General features: G+C 33.1%; 1 protein-coding gene across 14 annotated transcripts in view; it reads left to right on the top strand.

The window, feature by feature from the left end:
- LOC145293199 (uncharacterized) overlaps positions 1-21,589 on the top strand; it is an 806,145-nt gene that overhangs the window by 561,603 nt on the left and 222,953 nt on the right. For 10 of the 14 annotated variants that reach the window (XM_080139706.1, XM_080139701.1, XM_080139702.1 and 7 more), the window contains one exon: positions 19,070-19,120. The exons of the other annotated variants lie outside the window; for them this stretch is intronic. In XM_080139706.1, the coding sequence (XP_079995832.1) occupies positions 19,070-19,120 (51 nt within the window). The remainder of the gene's footprint in view (positions 1-19,069; positions 19,121-21,589) is intronic. 14 annotated transcript variants of the gene reach the window in all.

Raw genomic sequence — 21,589 nt, 5'->3', positions numbered from 1 at the left:
GCTACATAATCCAATATCATCAGTTCAAATAAGTTATAAGTTTTAAAGTAAAATTATTTTCAATAAATGTACTAACCTTAGATTTTCATATTTCTGGTGTATTTTTTCCTTTGTGCAGATGTAACATTATTTACTTTGATTCCTTATTATTCAGCCATGCGGTGTTATTAATTTTACAAACTTCGGGTCTCTACATACATACACACATATATATGGCACATACTTTATATACATATTTTAAAATAGTCTACACAAATCAATTTGTGTTTCAGTACTACTGTTTACCTCGTCGAAACCACAAGTTCATACTCTTTATACTTTATAAAGCTCTACCTTGAATTGAGCCCTTCTGAAAAATATTGGTTTTTAAGTTTATTTTATTAATATACTTGAACTGTTCAGTTTATATATATATATATATATATATATATATATATATATATATATATATATATATATATATATATATATATATAATGTTGAAAAATTGGAACATTTGGAGGTATTGGAACTGGAAAAATGTGTGCCTATTTCCTGATACCAAAAACGATTCCTTTATTTGTTTGTTTTTAGTTGACTTGGTTCTAAAAAAATCTTTCATGGCTATTAGTAATGATAAAATAAATATTTATTGATTTTAAACTACCAGTAACATTCAAATCTATAGATCATCCCTCATAAGTGTATTTTTACGTTTGAGAAAATGTAATATATGTTTCTACGGTAATCGGGAAAAAATAACGACTCTGTAGTTAAATATTTAGAGATTCATAAAAATTGAAATCGAGAAAAATATTAGCATCGTTGCATTACTTATATATATATATATATATATATATATATATATATATATATATATATATATATATATATATATATATCTTTTACCAACTTCTGAAAGAAATGAAATGTATTGGAAGAATGTTTTTTTTTTTCCTCTTTATTTCATCTCACTTATAAGTTTATTAACGGCAATAACTTTTTATATATTCACAAACAGAAGAAGTCTCAGAAGACACCCATGATCTTATTAATATAGAACATTTAACTTAAAATTCATGCTTCAAACGAGATTAAAATATAAATTAATAATGCCAAAATGTCTATTACTAAAGTTATTCTACTTCTTCATATGTGGTAGTGTTTGTACATATTTCTTTGGGGTAAAAATATCCACCTATTGATATCACAAAGAACAAATAAAATTCCAAAGCAGATTATATATGCTGTTTATAAAATTTACTGATACAATTTCTTTCTAAGGACATGGCTTGATGTTTGCCATAAATAATTGGCAAAACAATATTAAATATTAATCTTATATAATGAATGCTATTTAGCATTTATTCCTTTTATGCGGTGATCTCACTTTGGCCTACAATCTCATCAATGGTCATTATGATATACCTTACGATTCACTCCTACACCAGAAAGAGGTCTATGTGGACACTGCAAGAAACTATTTCATCATTGATTTTGATTGAACCGAAGGAAGGCTGCTTTCTCAATCTCAATGGTGAAGCTTGGAATAAACTTCCAAGTGAAGTAATAAATGTGCCAATAACAACACAATTAAAGGAGTTATGCTATAGTATCCTCATCTGTAAAAATTTCTACCATCCTTTCCCTAAATAGTAATTGAACCACGATTGTTTTATTTTTTGCCAGATCAACTGAATTAAGTATGACTTAATTTTATATATCAGATATACACACATATGTGGAAATTTAGCGAGAATATGAATGTATAAATGCACAATCCTGTGTGTATACAATTGAGTGTGGAGATATATATATATATATATATACTAGCAGTATATGCCTGGTGTTGCTAAATTGAAACATATTAGCAGGTGGAGGGTTCAATCAGATAATAATGAAGATGCACCGAATATCCTAACTTCTTACAATTTTCCTGAAAGTGAACCACATGTTGAATTCATGGATGCATAAAACATATCCATTTTCGTTTATGAGAATTAAATGGGAGATAACTCTCATAATTTAAAGGGCAAATAACTATCACAGCTTAAATAAACTTCTAATTTTTAAAGGCAACTGGAGTCGGCTAATAATGATTGAAAATAAATTGAATCAACTTTAAAAAATATTTCCAAATAGAACAAATAAAGCAATCCTATTACAAGAAACAATAACATGGAGTTAAATAGATTTTCTTTAATGTAATATGCAAATGAGTTTACTTCTTGAATGTAGATTTCTTTCGAATAAATAGTATATGTACAAATCATATTGGAACGAAAGTGTGTAAACGTCCGTTTTCAATATGAAAATTAATTTGTGCAACAGTGTACCTTTTGTACATTTTAATCAAATTGTGAACAAACAAATTATTGGGATTCATTTTACCCCCGAAAAAAAGTTAAATTCTCACACATGAGAATGCAGTAACGAATCAAGGATAAGCTCTGAAACAGAATATGGTGATAGTTGGTTTGCAAGAAATTTAAAGCAATTTTACTGTGTGAACAAATTGATGATACAAGAAAAGGTTAATTTTACAGAAAAGAAGGAAATTTTTTAAAAATGTGCTTCATAAGAACTTATTTGGGGATGGAAAGTTCAAGCAAAAGCTTGCACGTGTGCATCAATCAATTCTGGTTCCTTTCGTATCAGACTTGGTTGCAATCTAAGCAAACATTTGGTGATAAATGATGGCTAACTTGTAACTGTCATCTCGGGTTTATCACAAATAGTCTTCAGTTTGGTAATGGTAGGAAGGAGGCTGCATTTCTGTGACTACCGTCTTGTCACAGAGCCTCAGCTGCATCCTGCTAGTGGATTGAAAAAAGGAGCGAAAAAGAGATGGGGCACGTTCACGTGGGGGTTTTATAAGCATTTGTATATGTATGTATTCAATATTAAAAATACAATTACATTATGAGTAAAATATATTTACAACAAATTTCTACTAATTTTCCGGTGTTCATTTTTTCTTTTTTAGCTTTTCTAGTGACAAAAGAAAATTTGTATATATTTTTTTATTATTAAAATGAATATGTGGACCATAGCATTATATAATTAGAGTTTAGTAATGAATCAACAAAAAAAAAACATGTGATGTTTAAGGCAAAATAATTTTAAGAGTATACACTGATGGATATACATGTCTATATCATTGCACCAATTATCCATTTTCTCGATGCCTTTTTATGCGTTCGATTAAGAACAGAAAACATCACACAATTATTTCACTTTGATTATTATGTATATATTTCAAAAATCAAATGATGTCATATATTTGAAAAACAACTCTAAAACAATTCAAATCAAGTACTTTTTTTTCATTTTGATGGTTGTGTAGATATTTTATTTCATTAAATAATCAATTTCCATGTTGCAAAACTGACGAGGTTGTGATTACAGTTTAAAAAATATATATTCTTTTAACTAACTAAATTTCCGGCTGACCAATTTATAAATTTGATCTTTCTTCTCAAATCTGTCCTTCACCTATCCAATAGTCATGAATAAATTCTTTTTAAAAGTAACCATCTTTAAAGGCCTTCTATTTTTGTAAGAACCAAAGAAAAATATTTGCACTTTCTACACTATTTTTTGATAAACGTTTTAATTTTATTTTCTTTTTTTAATTAAAGGTATTTTGCATCAAATAAAACGAAATTAACTTCTATAGCACGTACACACACACATATATACATTAAAGATATGTAAATTTAAGATAAGGGTTCCCAACCTGGAATAAATTTGCCAATTTTAGACTTAAATCTTTTTTGTTAATTATAATTTCTATGTTAATTAGAACTAGCCAAAAAGTATCTTTTTGTTTCACAGCTGCAGAGTGATGTTTGGGGCTTTATTTAAGAATTAATATTCTTAATTCTATTATATTTAGCATATCAGGATCTTTTGATGTTAAATTTGATACAATTCTATTTATTACTTTCAGAACCTATGTGTTTAAAGATATTAGCAGCATTATTGGCATTCCAAAGTAAGGGCAATTATATCCTACTCCGTTTAAGGCTATAAGTGTTTAGAATTAGTAACATTAGAATTGTGATAAATCCTATGATACATTCAGCATCATGCCCAATTTTGTGCAATTCTGTGCCAATGCTTTTAGAGCTTATAATTTTTAGTATTAGTGATTGTTCTAAGACCAGGAATTATACTTTTACTCCCCCTATATCAAATATAGAATCTCAAGAACGATTTGTGCTAAATATATTAAGATTATGTCACATAGTTTGGGACCCTATATATGTGATCTACTAATTATATTTCATTCTGGTTGACTGGCAGTTGTTCATCATTAAGTCTTTACAAATAAATAAGCGAAATATCAATATTAAATTCTGCCTAAATCCTTGAAATGGACAATTATTATTTACATATTTTTCTTTGTTTTTATATGATTATATTTATACTATATTTCAACATTATTCAAGTATGTGGTTAATTGGGGTGATATCGAGAAATCAGGTATTGTTTATCCCATGTGAAACAGGGAAAAGGCTACCAGACCACATGATATACATTATTAATAAAGAATAAAAACATATATATATTCAATGGTTGCAACTTATCCACATTGAATGTGGGGTGCATGCTGATATGAAGTGAACCTCCTCATAAAATTTCCAACGGAAAAACTCAGCCATAAAAATCATAGTTAAGAAACTAAGCTGAATGTCCTTACACCAATTTGTTACAGATCAGGGATCTGTGTGCTTTATTGAGACATGACCTCTAAGTGAGTTACCAACCAAAGGTCAACATTCTTCACTCAACAATCAATTAATTCGTTTCCAAAAGAACAAGTAAAAACTAGGGCTGTGTGTTTTATTGAGGCCCAACCTCTGAGTAACCAATCTAGGTAAAGTGTAAGGTGTTCAGGCATTTAACGCCTACCAGAATTCATATTTTTACAACAGCCATCTGACACGGTTCTTGAAGATACACCTGATTAGGACAAGTCTCAAACCACTCTCTAGAATGAACTGATAGTTGATCCGATACTTCTCATTGGTTATTCACAGCTGTCTATTTGAAGACTGGTCATCATTCTGTTAGCTATTTTTTTTTTTTTTTTACAAAGGAGTCACAACTTATCATAACCCGAGGCTACTTGAGGATAATGGGTGTATGGTAGTCATTACGACAACAGTGTAGTAATCGTTAGTAGTGGGAATTTGGCATAATTTGATTATTTAAGGAGATAGTCAGCAAAAATTTGTTTACATTGGACTTGAATACGACCATATTGTAGTCAGCTGGAAAGCAGGCCAGTGGAATAGAACTCCACGGGGGAAGCAGTTCTAGGAAAGAAGCTTTGTTCATGAAATCCACATTTAGATTTAGGCACTAACAGAAAGTAGGGAAATTGTTTATGGTGCTTTTAGCTAGATGAGTGTTTGATAAGGAGGGACCATAGATTGGAGCTCAGACGAGCACTTACCATAAAAATAACGATACAGCAGAGACAGGCTAGCAGTGTCTCTTCTGTGAGGGAGAGGTTGCAGAAAAAAAAAACTGTATTTGAGAATGTCGCTCCTCCACATCGTCAAATAATAATTATGGAAAAGGTAAGAATGAATCCTTTTATACAGCTATGAATTTAAAAACAATTTCCAACAGGGAATTGTTTCCATTACATATATACATTTATATTAAAATTTTAGATTTAGCATAAAATAATTCGCAAAAAGGATTGAGACTGCCTATTGCTTATTCACAGCTGTCTATCTGAAGGCTGTTCGTCAATCTGCCATTTGAGGACGTGGTGGGTGAGAAATGATCACACTACACCACGATCAACACTGGAGAAAAAGACATTTGAAAGAGTCTATCTGTATGGTAGGTTGTTCCAACATTATGAGTTCAACTGTTGATTAGAGGAATAACACCTCTCTTCAGTCTTGAGAGACAACGGATACTTCTTGTAACAGTGTATAATTGTGAAGCAAGGTTTGCGCAATCCCTATCCACATCTCTCCCTGAATCGACACTGCTTGGTTTCAGTATCAAGGAGAAGTCCAGGACTACTGGAAACAATGCCGAGATAAGCAGAGACCACATACAGCACTTGGTATCCCCAAATTGTCACCTATTGTAATACAGGCTGAGCATCACTTAATTTCTGTAACCTAATAGGAACCAGTATGTCAATGTGATTATGCCGTATGCATAACACCAAGGGATTAATAAAACAAAATCTAATTGTAAAAAATCATGTTCTGCTTCATACGAGTGCTCGTGTCGTGCTATGTATTCACCTTCATTAATTTAACAGCATTAATAAAAACGTGTTCATCTCGAAAAGTTGGGTAATAAATATAATGAAAATATTAAATTAAGTCCGATAAGTAGTAGTAGGAGGAAGAGGAGAAGTATTCAGTTTCATTGTGAAAAATTTAGTCACGCCATAAGATTTTTTTAAAAGAAAACATGGTAAAAAAAATTTCTTGGAAATCTCCAAGATGAATGAAATATTTTACTTTAATCATATAATTAATAAAAACGATTTTATCTGGTCATCATTGTTTCACTCCATCTCGAGATCCATTGTTGGACAGTGTCCGAGACATCCCTCAGGTCCGCATCACAGCATGCCTTTCTTAAGGAACAATCTGTGAGGATGTGTGCAATAGTTTGCACATCGGTGCCGCAGGAACATAGAGCCTTCTGTACATAGCTCCCCTTGTACAGGTTGTCCCGTGCTTTGGCAATCTTGCTTGAGTCTGGTTGAGTGTTACCCACTTTTTCCAGGGAAGTCCAGAGCCTGGTGGCCGATTTTTCGGCGCCAGAAAAGCCTTGTTGTTGTCATCTTTGACCGACTCATTCCACCAATGCAAGCGGAAAGACACTGGTGTTGTTCATCCAAGAACTACGATGGTGGTAAAGCTTTTGCAGAATGGTAGTCGCAATGGCATCTCTTGATGTCCGTTTCTCTCGGCAAAAAAAGAAAAATTATTTGGTAACAATAGTTTATTTTTTTATATAGTTATTATTTTTTTAAGATTGATGAAAACAAATATCTTTTTTCAAAAATTACAGCAAAATAGCTACCGTTTTGTTTTTTTGTTTTTAATTTAATGAGTTACCACTTATCAAGATCAAAAGCCACTCGAGAATCAGAATTAATGGACAGATGGTGAAGTCTGGTAAACTCCATCTTTTTATACGGCTGTTAATGTGTGTGCACACCATCCCTACACATACTGGAAAGCAGAAGGATTGATTTGACCTTCCACCTACATATTGCACCTTGTTAGTCCCAAATGATTCCCCAACTGAAACTGGCCAGGCTCAGCATTGCTTAACTTCGGTGATCTGACAAGAATTGGTACGTCAATGTAGTTGTGCCTCATATTCACAGACTCAGTTGTATGATGAAGAATACTACCGTGACTTTTTCCTGGAACCAACACATTGTATGCTCAGTCGTAAAGTAGACAAAGAATAGAAAAGAAATTCAACTCGCTTTTTCTTTGTAACAACAAAATTTATTTCCTTGTTGTTACGGCTGTGACGTCACCCACGTGATCGTCTTTTCTAATGTGATCTCAAACGCATCCACACTCTCTCTCTCTCTCTCTCTCTCTCTCTCTCTCTCTCTCTCTCTCTCTCTCTCTCTCTCTCTCATGATCTAAAACGTTATCTCGTCTTGGGCTCCACGTCTCTCTCTCTCTATAGTCTTTTGTTTACCAGTGACGTCATTTCGTATGCATTTGCTTATAGCCGTCCGGGCTATGTTACATTACGATGCGACGGTTTGAAAAGGATTGATAGAAAAAAGTTTTCTAAACTTGTCTACATTTAGCCGTACTCGTTCGCAACTTTAAACAAACAATAATTTAATCCATTCGAGTTTACTAGGTAAGAAGATTAAAGGCAAAGTTAAGCCATAATGACCAATGAACATAAGCCATAATGTCATAATGATGATATGTAATGGGATGTTCTGATCTGAAATGCCTAAATCATCAAATTTATGTACATAAAAAATATCAACATATAGAAACAATGAATATGAGTCATATTTAAATACAAAAAAAAAAACACAGCACTCTACACGTATGAACCATGACTATGGGGAACACATCAACCGAAATATCAATGTTGATAAGGAGAATAGTTTTTAAAAAAATGTAAATAATTACCATTATTTGAATTTTATTATAATAACTAACTATAACTAACCCGGCGCATAAAAGAAAAAAATGACTGACTTTAAGAAATTAAAATTGATTTTAGTGACTTTAATTTTGTAATCAAATACTTTGTGAAACAGGAAACTTTTTAATAGTTTGTTTTAGTACTTGTTGTGTCGTGGAACAACAGTGAAAATAAGAACAATCAAGTCGAGGTTCAGTTAAGGAACAAGTGTATTAACAATCAAGTACAAAGATAGAAAAGCGTGTATATATGCTGGGCACTCGGCTAACAGTTGAAGTGCAGTCGCATCTCTCTCACCGGTGTTAGAATTACTAGCGCTATTTATAGTGCTAATCGGTGTAAATTCCTCTGTTCAAGGAAGGCCGGTATAACACTCCCTCCCTTTGAAAATGTCCCGTCTGGGATTAATAACGTTTTTGTTTTGGGTTCACTCTAATCAATTCTGTTGATTTCCGTTTTCTGTTTGATATTCTGTTCTCCGGAGCTGTCTCTGGTATGGGCACCTCAGAAGTATCAAACACTGTGTCGATGATGTCCTCCTCGGGCGATCTGGTCACCTCACTGTTCGAGTATCTTTTCTGAATTTGGTTAGTGTGACGTTTGTGCATGAAGTCTGGTCCCTTAATTATGTAGATCATGTTGCCTATTTGTTTCTCAACAATGCCGGACTCCCAGAAAATCTTATTTTTGTGAATCTTGTAGAAGACTCTTTCGCCAACTTTATATCGTTTTTTTTAGGTTTGGCCTATCCTGGTTTGGTAATAACTTGGAAAAAATCGATCTAACCTTGTGTCCGAACATAACCTCAGCAGGTGTCTTCGACATTTCAATATTTGCATTCAAAGTGACTCTGTAGACTTGTAAAATCTGTTGGATTGACTTATCCGTCGACGACTCACTATCTTTTTTCAGAGCTCTCTTGAATGTGTCAACGAATTTCTCTGCTTGTCCATTACTTCTTGGGTGGTATGGTGGAATGGTTATATGCTCGATTAGATGATCCTCGCAAAAATGTTTAAATTCGGTAGACGTAAATTGCGTTCCATTGTCTGTAACAATGCAGTCTACTACTCCAAACCTAGCGAATAGTTCATACAGGAAGTTGATAGTTACCTCGGTATTTTTTACTTCAACTTCTGCTTGAATGGCTGCTATTACCATATCCTCCAATGGTTCTGTCTGCTTAGGTATTAACTTCAATAAACCGTCTGCATGACCAAATTTTTTAGATGGCACATACTCCATTTGAAAATTGTAATTCAGAAGTATGGTACCACATCTTTGGAGTCTATTCACCGTATGTTGTGTTAGTCCCTTTTTCGATCCAAAAATCGTTAATAATGGTTTGTGGTCTGTTTGTAACAGAAAATTCCTACCGTGCAGGAAATGATGAAATTTCTTTACTGTGAATATAATACCTAGCGCTTCTTTTTCAATTTCTGAGTAGTTCTTTTTTGCTGGCAAAAGTGATCGGGATGGGTTTCACTTTTCCATCATCCATTTTGTGTAAAATGCATGCTCCTATGCCATAGGAGCTGGCATTGCTTGCAACTATAATTTCAAGCTTGGAATTATAATGTGCCAGAAACATGTCAGACATTAGAGTCTCTTTAATTTCCCAAAATGCTTCTTCACACTCTTGCGTCCAGACCCATTTTTGGTCTTTCCTTAACAGTTAATTTAAAGACGACCTTAGTTTATGCATATTTGGCACAATAATAGTAGTAATTTGCCAAACCTAAGAAACTTTGTAAAGATGCAATATTTTCTGGAGCAGGCATATTCTTTATTGCACTCGATCTATCTGAATCTGGCCTTCTTCCATGTTTATCGATGATTTACCCCAAGTATTTTATTTTCTCCATGAAAAATGTATGTGTTTCCTGTTTTACTTTAAATCCATAATCCTGGATCCTTTTGAATACTTGGTTTACATGAGCTTTGTATTGTTATTTGCTAGCGCTTTTCATTAACAAATCGTCCAGGTACCCCACTGCGAAATCCAACCCATTTAACATAATGTCCATAATTTGCTGAAAAATCGCAGGGGGGGACTTTGATCCCAAAAGGAAGTCTGTTTAACTTGTACACTCCCTTATGGGTATTAATACATAGCAGCTTTGAACACTTCTCATCGACTGGAACTTGTCAGTACGCGTCACTGAGGTCGATTTTAGAAAAATATTTCCCTCCACTCAGTTTCGCAAATATCTCTTCAGGGCCCGGAAGAGGATAATGGTGATCTTGTAATGCCCTGTTTAGTCTGTCGCAAAGTCAGTGCAAACCCGAATCTCCTTACTCTTCTTTTTGATGTAAACCGTTGGTGCAGCCCACTCACTGTGATCAATTTTTCCGATGACACCCATGTTTTCGAGTCTTTCTAATTCACCGTCTATTTGTTCTATAGCGTCGTATGGAACATTTCTTTTCTTTCTGAATACTGGCTGTTCATTTACTTTTACGTCAAATTTTGCTACCGCTTTAGTACACCTTCTCAAACCGCCTGAAAATACGTCTGGGAAATTCTCTTTTAACTCCCTCTTAAGTTTTTCTGCCTCCACATTCGAATCCTCAACCTTTTGGCAAAATGAGCTTAAAGGCAGATTCCATCGTCTAAACTTTTCGAACAGCTCAGTTCCAAAGAGGTTGTTTGATTTTCGCATGATAAAAATTCTTGCTTTTTCGGCCCTGTTCTGGAAAAAAAATATTCGTCAATAATTCTCCTTCAAAGATAATTTTTTCGCCACTGACGCTTCTCACCATTTTATGTGATTTAATCATAATGGGTCTCCCAAGCCTCTTCCATGTCTGTACATTAATAATGGAAATGTCAGACCCACTATCAAGCTGGAGCCTTACTTTCTTTTCAAACATTTTGACCTGTACATATTTCCGGATATTTTGTTCCTCAGGTTCAATTTTCGTAAGTTTAATGGATGTCTTTCTACCAGATTTTTTTTCTGCAATGCGATGCTTTATGCCCTTTCTGGTGGCAGTTGTCACATTGTTTGAATTTGTAGGGACACTCATTGTACCAATGTTTATTTCCACACCTCCAACCTGGCCCAGGTGCATCTTTTTCCTGTTTCTTTCTCTGGTTATTTTTTGAAGTCGAATTTTTCTTTTGATGGATCTTTTTAATATGCAACACTCCGCTTTCCTCTATGTCGCGACTGTCTTGTTTCAACGCAATAAACCGTTCGCTAAGTTTTGTAGTTTTAAATTCTGTTCGTTTTCGAGTTTATTTAAAACACGACGCCTGACTTCAGCGTCTTTATTTAAGAACAACCCTTGCACAAATAATAAACATTTAAAATTATCTGCTGATAATTCCTCCAGTTTAAAATCGTCGCAATGCTTGTTCATTATACTTGCATAAGTAGTGTAGTCGTCTTCCTCTCTTCTAGTAACATCCATACATTTATATCGCCTATGGAAAAGAAACGTTTTTGCAGAAAACAGCTCTGTAAGTAGCGTAACTGTTTCTTGGAAGCTCAACTCACTGGTCTTTTTGGGGGAGAATAAAATTCACGAACTTTGTATGCTCGGCTGTTCCTAATTTCCTTAGCAAAAGCCATACTTTTATCGCGTCTGACCAGGTACTACAATCGATATAAAAATATCCTCATATCGTCTATAGTACTTGACGAAAGTGACATCGTCTTCTGGATTATAATTGAAATTTTCAATAGTGGCTCACACAGCTGTTTGAGAAAATGCGTTATGATTATCGTTCGCTTTAGTTAACTGTGTCGCCTTCAGAATTTTTCTTTCTTCCTCCTGTGTTTTCATTGAAGCGTTTCTGTTGTTGAAGCATTTTTTCTTCAAATGCTTGTTTAAATCTCTCTTCTCTTTCTACTTGTTGTTGAATTTGCTGCTTTTGCAACGCGAAATTTTGCTCTGCCTGGAATTGGAACAATTCCAATAGTGAATCTTTTAATTTCGCATCAATCATACGAATTCAGTTTACACTTTACGCTTGTATTGAAGAAATATTCTTTAGTAAAAAAATAAAAAATCAACCAAGTTTTCTTTCCCAATTTCTTTCCCAATCCTTTGTTTGAAGAACAACAGTTTAGCAGTCCTTTTGTAACTTAATTTGTTTAATGCTATATTTCTAGTCTTACTAGAAATAATCCAGCGAAATAACATTTGTTTAACATTTTTTTTAATTTGCACGCGTTTTTACGTAGCAAAAATAAAATCTGTCGCTTTAAATATCCGACGAATTTATATGAAAAACTTTTAGTTTTTTTTGTTTTGTTTTTTACCCTCTTTGCCTTTTGCAAAAAATGACTTGATTCTTTACGTGTTTGCTAAGCACAAATGACGTACGCGAATAATTAACTTTGCATGTTAATGTCAACTGGGAACATTTAATATAATTTATATGTATCATTTCAAAGAAATAGAAAAGAAAATGTATTTCCTATGTTAGTTTCATAAATTAGTAATATTGTAATTCTTGTTTTATAAAGGAGTAGGTAAATTAAAAAAAGTATTTTTTAAGCTGAAGTATAAAAATTCACAAAATACTTTCGTGTATATTAAACACAATAAAAATTGAATTGAGCTGATAATATACTCCATCAAATTTTCAATATAAACCGTTAAATGGTTATGAAGAATTATTGGAAAATGTTAAAACCATTAGTTCTGGGTTATTTCCATGAATTGGAGGTCTGTATTGGTCAAAGTAAAAACAGGTGAATTTTTAATCCATGTTCACGCCAGTTTTAGAATATTACTTTAGGGTGTTTTGTAATGGGAGACGTATTTTGGGGATGAGTCGGATTCAGAGAAATATTTTCAGTGAAAAAAGTTTGCAGGGTTTGTCGTACAATAAACAAAACAAAATAATGATTTCAGAAAGCATATATTCACAAAAGAAATATTTTATATGTTTAAAATGAAAGGTTTACAGCAATAAGAAAAACATAGAATGTTCGTGACTATTTTAGAGTTCTTGTAAAAACAAGGGAGATTCATTAGTTGAGACATTGAAGAAGTCTGAATCGATTAATTAAGAGCCATGAGTTTCAGGGGTCAGAAAAATCATATTCAAAACTTCTCCGCTCAAATAAATCACATGTAAATCATTGAAAGTTGTTTATAAGAGCCAATGTTCACTTGATTTCGTATTAGAATTGGAGTTCAGATTGGAGATATTTCAATCAATAAAGTTTATACATATTTGCAGACGATAATGAGACCGTGAGTTGTGTATGTCTGTGTGTTCATTAATGTGTGTGTGTGTGTGTGTGTGTGTGTGTGTGTGTGTGTGTGTGTGTGTGTGTGTGGAGAGAGATGTTGCAGAGGGAAGCGCCCACAGAGAGGCTGCCAGCGACACCGATCTGTAGTCTCAGGTCAACTGGGTTCCACTGGTTTATTGCAGAAAATTTTGATTTTTTAAAGGATTTAAGTGGCTCCTAGAAAGATTGTCTTCTATATATATAAAAGACAAAACGGGCGCGCGCGTTTTTGTATGTCCAGCAAAGGCTTTTTTCAGGAGGGTTCTTGGGGGTTAATATTCTTTAGAACTTTTTATATACTCCTTAGATCATAATATCTACGATTTGCGAAGGGATGTTGTGTCTACATTTATTTTCATAGACTTTTATAAAATTTGTGCTATTCCGTTATGTCTCATGTTTGTTGGTGTTTTTCGTATAAAAGCGAAACTGAAAATCGAAATAAACGCGATTCCTTGACCTCCGTGGCCAGCATGTCTTGAAAGGCAATCAGTTTTGATCACTGTGGGGAATACCCTTCATATCAGACAATTGCTATTCATTAAGACACTGCCAGAGCTCCCCCCTCTTGGGGGAGCTGATTTCCCCCACGACAGCGGAAAGCTGAAAGCTTAATTGCCTTACAGCTAAACTCAAGTGCATGATTTCATTTCTTCGCCTGCATGAACTCATACACTTAAGTTTCACTTTCTATATGCCAACTATTTGATCGCTGAATTTGAACGTTTTTCACTTCCTATGGCCTAGTGGTAAGATCTCACGTTTTCTTTCACTTTCTTTTCCACCTTTGCGTCACCACGTCACGGGTTTGAGCCTGTCTGACTACTAACATATTTTTTTCTTTTACACCTCCACACACACGGGCAACGCAGAGCACTCCCTCTAGTTATATATGAAAGGCAAAACGGCCGTACACGTTTTTGTATATCCAGCAAAAACTTTTTTCGCCAGAATTCTCGGGGGGGGGGGGGTTACTATATTTTATAACTTTTTATATACTTCCCAGATTATAATATATATGATTTGCAAACGATCGTCGTCTCTACATTTATTTTGAGCGAATTTTTTTTTTAAAAACCTGGTTTCCAGTGTTTGTTTGTCTTTTTTGTATAGATAAAGCAAAACTGAATCAAATCAAATCAGCTCGCTGGTCTTCATGGCCGGCACGTCTTGAACACAATTAGCTTTGATCAATGTGGGGAATACCCTTCATATCAGACAATTGCTATTCATTTGAGAGCTCCCCCCTTTTTCGGGGGGGGGCTAAATGAATGAAACAGCAGAAAACTGAACTGGCCATCAGCCAACGTTTATTTCTGCACCAGCATATTCATATAGCAAGTCAACTTTTTCATTGACGTCGCTAAATTTGAACGCTTTTCACTTCCTATGGCCTTGTAGCATAGCGGTAATGTGTCACGTTTTCTTTCACTCTCTTTTCTGTCTTCGCATCACCTTGTCACGGGTTCGAGCCTGCCTAACTACTAACACTTTTTTTTTTTTTTACACTTCCAAACACCCAGGCAATGCCGGGTACCCCCGCTAGTTTCAAATAAATCCAGAAAGTTTTCAAATTGGTCCAAAGTATAATTATTTGTTTTTATTCAGGATAGTGTATGCGCAGACGGTGTGTACACAAACGCGTTTATGCATTTTGATTTTGTAAGTTGCTGAGTAAACAGCAATTTCAACAGGCCATTTTGTAGAGTCTGCCATTGTGCTGAGCGAGGAAAGTCCATTTTACTGAGAGATTCGTTCATGTTTTCATACGAGAATTTGGATGCTAAAATCAATACTTCAAGAAGTTTTTTTTTTACCATTCGGTTGATTATTAAAAAATGCAACTTTAAGGAATCATAAAAAAAGAAAGATGCGACTATTTAAAAATGCGACGGTAATTGCAGAGGAATTGTAATATTTATTAAACAAATGCGACGACTTTTTTAATGTAAGAAAATTTATAACATTAATAGCAAAAAAAGTTCAACCTGACATGAGGATACTCTTTAACTACAAGTAAACCCTGACTAAATATTCAAAGCCACATAGTATCCACGGCCCAAATAAGATCTCTTCAGTTTGACGAACCTACACTGGCTTTTACAAGGAATGGTTCACTTTCTCCCAGTTATCTTACTTCAAGTCACAGCCCTTAGCTGGATACTCCACCAGACTAGACGAATTCTTGTCTCGGAATCCAGTAAGACTAAGAGTCCACAAGAAAGATATACTATAAAAATATTAAAATGTGGGGAGAGGAAAATGATGTTTTCAATTTTACTAACTCATTGTTTGAGAGCTTAAGAGATCTTTAATAGGATATTCGAATACCTATGTATCTCATATAGAGATCAAGTGTTAGCTCCAAGAAAGGGGGCCTCTTGATTTCTAAGAATCTTGACTGAAGAAAAATGAAACAAAAAGCGAATATATATATATATATATATATATATATATATATATACATTAGCAGGGAGACCCAACGTTGCCCGGGATTGAATGATGATGAACGAATATTTTACACTCGCATATTTTTATTGTCATCAGAATCAGTAAAAGCGGTCATTTTTCAACCAAATCAATTGATTGCCTGCTCTAGTTCGGGACTCATCATGATGCGCTGGGAGGAAACGCAATATGCCTCCCTGCACTGACTTAGTCCCCAATACATTTTTGTCTACATTGCACTGTAGAGAATCTGCTATTGATTTTATGAAATTATTTTTATATATAATGGCTTGAATTAAAGTTTAAAATGCAAAAGTCAAGTATCATGGTTCAATTATGCTCTAAAGATAAACATTCATTTCGAATGCAGCCCTGTCATATCAAAGAGCCTACCATTAATTTTGTATGCCGGACCTTTCTGCTTGTTTGGTAATGAAATTTTTCGAATCCATGTGTGATGTTAGGCTGTTAACTTTGATCAAAACCGTCTGTTCCTTTTTTCATTTGATTTTTTTTTTTATTATCGATACTTCTTGAAAACCTTCGATATAAAACCTATCTATCCAGACACATAAAGTACATTTGCAAGAAATATATATATTATAGATTTAATTTCTGATAATTTTTTTTATTTTTGTTTAAAATATTAACTAATCAGAAATGTTAAATTGAAAATCTTTACACATATTAATGTAGGACGAAGCAAATACTGTAATGGTTTAATAATGTTGACTTATTAAACATGCAAGTAAAGTTCAAATCGTGTCTTCAATTTCTTCGTTTACAAAAACTATTGCATCTCAGCATAAAATAACCAATAAAAAGGTTAATAAGCGAGTCTCAAAAAACTTACTCGTTAACTTTTTGTAGGTTGTTTAAAATCAAATGAACTGTTGCAGATTTTCGTATTTTTCAGGAAGGAATGATAACTGATAATATGAAGTAATAACTGAATAAAGAAAAGAATAATAAATTTCTTTTATCATATTTTAAATGTTTGGGGTTTGATAAATGAAAAATAAAGACTTATAAAGACAAATTATTACTTTCTTGTCATTTTTTTTTTTTTCAGTAATGCTAAACATAATTCTTATTTACTATTACTCCCCAAGGGAAATAACTCTACTTAACTCTGACATTTTGTCACAGAAATCTTTGCAGAAATTTAAGGTTTCAGGAGACTCTGGTTGAAAAATCGTTGTGGCCCTCCGAAAGGTTCATAAAAAACAAATTCTAACAATGGGTTTAGGTAGAAGATAATATATTGTACAAAAAAGTGAATACAAAGAAAAGGTTGTTGGCATTTTTCGACTGTTAGACAGCTTATAGTCTTGTGTTGGATTGCGATAATTCTCCACAAGAGTATTAGACTCTGGGTTGTTATAATGATTAGAAGGGCCCATTATGAGTGAATGGGTAAGTTCCCATAACCATCCCCTCCCAATCCTTTACTCTGAGGAGTACTAGTACCTTTTCATTTTTGGATCAATAGTAAAAGGCTCTGTGAACTTCCTTTTCCTTCTCTGATCGATGGCATTCTGAAGTTACTTGTCGAAAGTATCATATATCGTCTCAACAGCCTTCTCTTCATGCGGTTGATGGTTGGGATGATCCAACAAGCGTTTTCTTATTTGGTTAAGATGTCTTTTATGTATTAATTGAGGATTTTGAATGATGTACACCATACTTCCAATTCTTTTGTCTGTTGTGCCCAGTTCCCAGAAGACGTGTTGTTTATGTAAGTTTTGTAGAAAACTTTGTCTCCTGGGTCATAGCGTTTCTTGGGCACAATGGAGGTCATTCTCAATTTTGTTTGCTTTGGCAACAGTTTTTCAAATACAGGTCTTATTTTTTGCTGGAACATACGAGGCCTGTCTAAAAAGCATCCGACCTTAGGCTAGAAAATATATTTCACATACCTGATGGGGTTTGGACCAACAAAATAGGCGCCTTGTGCTTGCACACACTTAGCCCATTGATCCTTCCACTGCTGGAAGTCTTTTTTTTTGGGGGGGGTGTTCATCTCGCTACTGAAAGGATCTCGTTTGGTATTAGAGAAGAGATAATGCGGAATGCAATTGCAGAGATGAACACTATTCCAAAAGAAGACTTCCAGAGATGTTTCCAGCAGTGGAACAATCAGTGGGCTATGTGCAAGCACAAGGGGCCTACTTTAAAGAGGATTAGGGTCCAAACCCCGTCAGGTATGTGAAATATTTTTCTGGACTATGGTCGGATACTTTTTAGACAGGCCTCATAGTCTCTATTGGTGTGTTAGAGTTAGGATCTGGAGAAACTGCTGCAATGCCATTTCTGTAAGTGTACCAAATGCTTTTTTGAGTGGTCGTTTCAACGTGTCGATGAAGCGTTCCATCATTGAATTATATTTTTTTATTCATATCAATGGAATAAATAAAAGGTAATCATATATCATATTTTAAATGTTTAGGGTTCGATTGGTGTAAAATAAAACCTTACAAAGAAACTATAAAATGATTATTTAGTTTAATTAATTTTATTGAATTGAAAACAGTTACTGCACAGCAATCATTGTCAGGTACTGTTCTGGTGAAATTGTTCAATTTTTATTTAATTAAATTGATATATTTTTTAATATTTTTGGATTCATCTATTTCGTGTTATAGGTGTCTTTTTTTTATATTTTTCTTGGTATGAAAATGGTATATTTAATGCCATGCTATGAAAATAGTATATTCAATATCATTCTATGAAAATCTTATATTCAATATCGTTCTATGAAAATACTATATTTAATACCATGTTATGAAACTGGTTTCTTTAAAAAATAAATAAGAAGAAATAAAATGATTATTTTAATCTTCGTTTCTATTTTAAGTTGTAAAAATCACATTCAAATATCTATTTAAATAATATTTATCTGAAGTGAAGTTTTATTTTACTTTTTAATTTTATGTCCAATAAAGAAAAATTGATTTAAATTTTATATAAAACAAGACGCATGTTAAATTTTTGCAAATCCTGATAAACATAACTTTTTCTTTTAACAATTTTAGCACCTTCACCGCTCAACACAAGACGCTCAAAATCTTGTGATAGAAACTGATCAGAGAGAGAAGGGGAAATGGAATGGGGAACAATGTCTGCATTTCTTAATTACTTTTGTTTCCAAAAATCTTTCTGGCATTTTCCAAGTTTTTATTTGCCTACTTTCTTGATATCAACAGAAGTACCAGCATCAAAACAAAAAGAAAAACCGGCAAAAAAGAAAGAAGAAGGTATGTAAGCCAGAAGAGATGCATCTTGGTTTGACCTTTGATATTTTTTTTTACCCCTCTGACCTCTAACAATCGATCCCAGAATGCAACTGTTGACCAAATTCATGGTTTGAATTATTTTTATTTATATTTGTGCATAATCTCTGCATATGGCATAATACCATTATTTTATTATTTTTCTTTGACAAAAAAATCCTTAATAACTGGATTCACACTAACACCATGGGCATGGACACTTGTTTGCTATAGAGAAAATATAGACGCTGAGATAAAACCATTTTTTTTTTATCATTCAAAAATTTTCTTTTTTTATATAATCTTTTTGCTTTAGCCTACTGATTTCTTGCTCTGTTTTGTTCTAGTCGCTATATTTTTGTTAGTTTTAGTCGCTATATAATTTTTCTCTTTACTATACACATGTTCTTTTTAGAGAGTAGTAATAGATTGTTAGTTGCATCAAATTTTGTGTAATTTTAAGCTAATGCTTGCTATTATCAGTCAACCAGTAAGTACAGAGAAAAAGGAAAATTACAAAGAAATAATTATGAAGCATTGCTTGCATTTTGGAATGAGGCGTTATCATTGTTTGCATTGATTTGATTCGGACTCTTGTCCTCGCCGTTGCTATTTATTTTCAGACTATATTTCGGCTAATGGGGCATCTGCAATTCTTATGGTTAATCAATATTTTATGTTAGAAACGTTAATATAGACAACAAATAATCAACATTTTAGATGTAGGAAATGTCATTATAGACAATACAACAAATAATCAGCAGCATTTTATATGTTGGAAACGTCGCCATAAACAATACACTAAATAACAACATTTATGTGTTGGAAACATCAGCATAAACAATACACTAAATAACAACATTTATATGTTGGAAACATCAGCATAAACAATACACTAAATAACAACATTTATATGTTGGAGATATCAGCATAAACAATACACTAAATAACAACATTTATATGTTGGAGACATCAGCATAAAAAATACAACAAATAATCAACATCATTTTATCGATATCAAACATCCCATACACAAATCGACAACTTCTTTTTATAGGTAGCACACACCGGTGTACATAACAGATAAACAATGATCAACATCGAACATGACAAAGAAGCATTTCCATTAATAATACATTTTGAAAAAAGACCAGAAGACACATTTGTTGAACGAATGGTCAAATAATTAAATAGCAATGATGAGGACAATTGTCCAAATAAAAATAGTGCAAATAATTACACACAAAATTAAATATAATAATTCTGCGATGTTTCATCTTTTTCTAATATTCATTTTGTCTAACATATTTGAACGAGTAAACCTTATTTTCAGCTTCGATGATGCAAAATTATATTTGTCTTTTCTTACATAAAAGCTTATATCTCTTCGTCTTCGTTGCTATTATAACTGCAACCTGCAGCTTTATAAATAACAACATGGACTATGGAATCCGTAAACTGAGTTCAAACTCAATTGCGTGTATTACATTCAGTTAATGCTATGATCCCACGATTTATTTATGATAACGTTTTTGCATCTATACATAAAAAATTACAATGTTTGCCAGCAGAATAAGAACCGTTTATCCAAGAAGAGGAAATAAATAGTCACTCGAAATTCATAGAAAGATGCTGTTTAAGAGACAGCTCAAGGCTGTAAAAGCTGGAATGATTTGGTTTGCTTTGCTTATAACCGTACGAATGTAAGAAACTACATTTATATACCACTAAATCTATCTCTTTTATTAGCTAGAAAAACTCGATTATGATAATATAATAAAAACAACTATATATTAGGATGTGTAACTAAATAGATATTAAAAAGATAAACTCTACATTCAGATTTTTGACAAAAGAAATTATACATTCTTACCTCCCTTTATAGACTTATTTTCTAACAGCAGAAAGAGATAAAAAAGAGAGAATAAAAGTATGAATCATCAAGCTTATCTCCCTTTCTCAAAAGAAAGAGAAAAGAAGGAAACCTCTGTTATTGACACAGACCACTGACATCAACTTGTGGTCAGAAAAATGCATCTCTAGTAGTAGGCTGTCAAACAAAGAACCGACACACTAATGAAAAATCTGTCATACCAAAAGTGAAGTGTGAGCATATATATATATATATATATACACTCTTTTGCCTTTTTACGAATGTAAATATTCAGTTCCAAGCCTAGATCAAAGCACATTTTTCTAAATGTTCCCATTATGAAAGATCTTTCTTGGGTCTTCGTTTCTATTTTTAGTTGTTAAAATCACATTCAAATATCTAATGAAATAATATTTATCTGAAGTGAATTTTTATTTTACATTTAAATGGATTGATCTCAAATTTATATAAAACATGACTCATGTTAAATTTTTGCAGATCCTAAAAAACATCAAAAACTTTTTCTTTTAACAATTTTAGCACCTCTAAAAACAAATCCTTTAAACTTTTGTACACAGATC

The sequence above is a fragment of the Euprymna scolopes genome, chromosome 14, assembly GCF_053919585.1.
Source record: "Euprymna scolopes isolate OS-2025 chromosome 14, ASM5391958v1, whole genome shotgun sequence".
NCBI classification, from domain to species: Eukaryota; Metazoa; Mollusca; class Cephalopoda; order Sepiida; family Sepiolidae; genus Euprymna; species Euprymna scolopes.
This window is presented reverse-complemented; position numbering and strand designations above follow the sequence as displayed.